The following is a 4,645-nucleotide window of genomic DNA, read 5'->3' on the forward strand; positions in this document are numbered from 1 at the left end:
AAGAAACACATCGAACAATCATAAATATGATAACTTTTCACTAGTTGAAAGAGACAAAAGCACACACACGGTCTCTTTTTATCAATCTATGAAGGCATCTTGCAATTATTTTCTTAGATTTACCCATTTGTGCAATGAATTTGGTAAATGGTTAACATTATTATATAAATTGGTAAAGAAAATGAGTATATACTAAAAAGTGTTAGAAAATTTTCCCTTTATTGCTTGGTAAAAACATACTTCTTTACATAAATAAGTCATCAACCTTGAACAAATATGGTAAAAGCGTATGGAAAACTTCAGAAAAACCCAACGTATTTTCATCAAATGTTAAAAAAAACCATTATATTGTTTTTTAGTGCACTAAAAGTCTTATATTTTATGAAGTTCTTATTTAAGGTTTTCTGACCTTAGAAAAACCTAATCTATTTTCATGAGATGATTAAAAAAAATAATTATATTATTTCTTTTTAGTGCATTTAAACCTTCATATTTTTTTTGAAATTTTTTAATCTAATGAATTGTAACAATCAAAACGTTGAGAATCGATTACCTAGCATTTTCGGCTATCTAGGATTTACCGAGCTCAATGTCTTAAATGCTACATTTTAAAAAATATAAGGGTTTTAACGTACAAAAAAAATATAATGGTTTTTTTTAAGATTTTGATTAAAATATGTTGAGTTTTTATAAGGTTTTCGCAAAAACATATTAAGAAGTCATTAAAAGTTAAAACCGTCTTGTTTTTCTTTTTATAAATAACACATTGTCATTTTCCACCTTCTATAATAAAAACATACATACACGAATTAGCCAGAGGTAACGTTGCTTGTTATATAATATTGAAAGTCACAACCACCCCATCTATATCCATCCTTCCCTTTTATCTCTACACCTTCATAAAACCCCTTATAAATTGCATCAAAATGCACACACATATATCAAGAATCCTAAAATGAAATACATGAGGCTTCACAAGTCCAAGGTTCATGAAAACGAGCAAGATTTCACCACAGAAAACAAACAAGCATCGAGCCATGGTCAAAAGGTCAAACGGCTCTCAGAAGCAATACAAAAACTCTTAACCTCTCGTGATGCCATGCAGACTCGCCACCTGGCGGAGGGCGAAACCGGAAAAATAACCAAGTGATAGAGATTCAAATGAAGCTCATATGGGATTCGCTTTCTATTCTTGGTTTATGTTATCACCAAGTATGTTATATATACCATCAATAAAGAAAATAAATTACAAAATGGCCCTTGTGGTATAAAGTATGTTTCTTGCATTTTTGTGAATTCTTACTTGCACATTATAACTAATGATACATCTAACAAAGTTGCATCAAATGTTGTACGTTTTATAAAGCAATGAAGTTACACTAAAAAACAAAGTTTTAGAAAATGTTCATATTAACATTAACATAACCACTATAAAGTAGAGTAATTTTGGATTAATGGACATTACCTAATCAATAACGTACATTGGATCCATTTTTGGGAGGAGATAACCGGTTCATTGACCATTCTTCCAAGGCTTTCCGGTGAAGCGCATTCATTCGAATATAAGGTCGTTTTTCTCTGATTAATTTCTCACCATTTTTCCAGTCATCAGCAACACCCACAGCCACCAATAAAGCACACATTAACGCCACACTTCTTCCATGGCCTGAGTTAAAAGCATATGGGAATTGAGATTGATGATTTTAGTGTGATGGTATCATTAATCAAGAGGTATAATATTATTAAAGATGAAATGAATTTGAATTACCATAAGCACAATGAATGAAGATAGGAGTATTCTGAGTTCTCTTTCTCAAAGCCCATCGAACAGCTGATTCCATGGCCCCTGGATCCGGAGACCTTGTATCCCACGTTGGAACACAGAGATAACCATTTTTAGATAAACCAGAAACCCTAGGTAACTCACAGGTGCAATCTATTACAGCAGGGTTACCCGGCGGCATTTTTTCCGGCGAAGAAGGCCACCCACCGACGTACAAACCCTTAGACACCTCGCTGTAAGGAGCTTCCCTGCTTTTTAACCTCCGAAGTGCTGAAAACCCTCGGACAAAATATAAGTAAGGGCTAAACATGAGTAGGGACCAAATTGGGAGGGATCCGTCTGTGTTTTTTCCTAAGAGCATTGGTAAATTGATTAAAGGGTGTGAAGCGAGGGAGACGAGCAATGATACTAGAGATGCGTACAAGAAGGGAACTGATAGTAAAGTAAACCCTAGGGTTCTTAGATAGACGAACATTGTGAATAGAGTTGCTGCTTTCAATCCGATTAGAATAGATAATCCAACCCCCATATCTGATACTGAATCAAACGCAGAAAGCCAGAAACAGAGAGAGACGAGAGATCAAAAGGGTTTTCGTTTGACTGGAGGTATTCTGATCGGAATGGATTTGGTCCGAGGAACGTGGGAAAGTAACGAAGGATGCTGAATGAGTGAATGTAACTTTTTACCCCTCGTGGTTTTGCTTTTATAATTTACACCCCCGAGTTCAATAACCAATAAAAGAAAGAAATTGATGGAAGTTAGAAAAAAAGTAAAAGTAAATTACACAAATGGTCCCTATGGTTTAGGGTAATTTGCGTGTTTGGTCCCTAACTTATTTTTTTATCTCGGAAGGTTCCTAATGTTTGTTTTTGTTACGCGTTTGTTCTCTGTCTTACCTATAAAAGATTATTTTACCTTAGATTTTATAATTTATTTAAATAAACACATCCTCAACCTCACCCCCTCATCTTACCTTACCTGCCCTATCATTTTTTCATATTTAAATAATAGTATTTTTAGGTAAGACATAGACCAAACGTATAACAATAACAAACAGTAGGGACCAATCGCGGTAACAAAAAATAACAGTAGAGACCTTTCGAGTTAAAAAAATAAGTTAGAGACCAAGTGTGCAAATTACCCCAAACCATAGGGACCATTCATGTAATTTACTCAAAAGTAAAATAATTTATTGTTCTCAAGTTTTATTAAAAGAAGGAAGGAAACGAAATGATCATTTTTTTCTTCTATTTTTTCTTCCACTTTGAAAGGATTTAGAGATAAATAAACAAAATGCTTTATTTTCCTTTCACTTTTTCTAACAACTCTCTAACTCGGGAACATAAAGAGGGTGTTGGGATTTCATTTTGAACCTCAAAAAGATTTTTAGGCAAAATAACTTATTGACTTATGGTGGTGAAAAAATAATTTTTTTAAAAAGTGGTTGGATTAGCTTTTGTGATAAGAAAAGTCAATACGTAATTTTTTTTTAAAGTGTTTGTCTTAACTGATACATGTTTTAAGATGTGTTTTTCTTTTACAACCCAAAAAGTTATAAAGAGTTTTGAAAAGTAATAAATCTTAACTTATTGAAATCTCTTTTTTTTAAGGGTTAATGATAAGTTATTTTAAAAGTCATTTTCATATTGTCACACACTTTTTTTGACTTATTGACTTAAATAAAATTTCAAAACACCCTCAAAATTCAATTTTATTTTCCTTTCCTTTCTCTTCTTTTCTCTCCTTATTTTTTTCTTTGCTAAAACTTGGGAACTATACGTTATGTCATCAAAGATCTCGTTGTGGTTCCCAACATTAATGATCATGTTGAGATCTTTAGTGACAATGAGGGTGCAATCGTTAATGGAGAAAGGGCTCAGCTGCTCGGTCACACAAACATACACATAATATACTTAGGAAATATCATTATATTCTCAAGGTTGTATAGAATAGATATATTATTGTTAGCAGAGTTGCAACAAATCAGGACTTGATCGATCTGTTCACTAATCCATTGTAACATGATTCTTACAATAGGTCTATAAGCATTAGTTTTGCAAACGAAATGGCTAGAGTGTGTTTTAGTTGATTTGATGATTAATGAACTTATAGAGTATGCACTTAATATGATGTATTGATTATTATGTTAAGAATTTAAGATCTTAATATATGTTATGAGCAATTACTTTCATTAGTTCATTATTGTATTATATTTGCATGTTTTTTCAACTTCTATGAATACTATATTATTCAAAATCTACAAAGTCTACGATTCTTTATGGAATGTAGTAGTGATTAAGACTGATGTGATGTGTTAGTTGATTATACATAAGGATGCATATTGAGTTGAGATGCAACTATATTCTCATGTACTTGATAAATATTAAGTATCGTAACAATTTGTACTTAGAGATTACTTCATAGATCACATCACAAGTAATTCTAAGATGATGGTATCTTATGTCCTTCAAACATATATCCATGTGATTCTTGACTCATAGTCTGTTATTCTTTAGGATTCTCCAATGTTGTTTGTAATTGGCAACCATACATGAAATGTTCAAGTGGGGCATGATAAGTAGGTGAGGTCTATTATAACATCCCAAAAACACGACCCAAAAAGTTCATTTTTAAAATCATTAATCAAACCATAATTACCAAGTCATACATAAGCATTATATCAATTCAGGGTATCATCTCAAAATATATTTATGTTATCAGAGTAAAACATCCCAGGCTAACAAACTATGGTGTGTGTCATGCGATCACCCCGAGCTCCTCCCTCCGCTACCGGAAGTACCTGAAACCAAAACTGTAAACTGTAATCACGAAGCTTAGTGAGTTCCCCAACCTACCACATA

The 4,645-nt window shown here is 32.7% G+C and overlaps 1 protein-coding gene across 1 annotated transcript; it reads right to left on the reverse strand.

Moving 5' to 3' along the window:
- Window positions 1–809: 809 nt before the first annotated feature.
- On the reverse strand, window positions 810–2,472 carry LOC145134498 (uncharacterized). The gene is made up of 3 exons (XM_079069334.1): window positions 1,769–2,472; window positions 1,466–1,666; window positions 810–1,114 (listed from the first exon to the last, which is right to left on the reverse strand). Exons 1-2 carry the CDS (start codon window positions 2,310–2,312, stop codon window positions 1,470–1,472), a joined length of 741 nt encoding a protein of 246 aa, XP_078925460.1. The 5' UTR covers window positions 2,313–2,472; the 3' UTR covers window positions 810–1,114; window positions 1,466–1,469.
- Window positions 2,473–4,645: the final 2,173 nt, after the last annotated feature.

Source organism: Lactuca virosa, chromosome 8 (genome assembly GCF_052849685.1).
Source record: "Lactuca virosa cultivar CGN04683 chromosome 8, Lactuca_virosa_CGN04683_v6, whole genome shotgun sequence".
Taxonomy (NCBI): Eukaryota; Viridiplantae; Streptophyta; class Magnoliopsida; order Asterales; family Asteraceae; genus Lactuca; species Lactuca virosa.

What these genes read in the sequence shown, in the direction of transcription:
- LOC145134498 (XM_079069334.1), bottom strand. Translation starts at nt 2,312, where the DNA reads ATGGGGGTTGGATTATCTATTCTAATCGGATTGAAAGCAGCAACTCTA. An exon ending in CTTCATTCATTGTGCTTATG is followed by an intron (nt 1,667 to 1,768) that starts GTAATTCAAATT and finishes CTTTTAACTCAG; the next exon opens with GCCATGGAAGAAGTGTGGCG.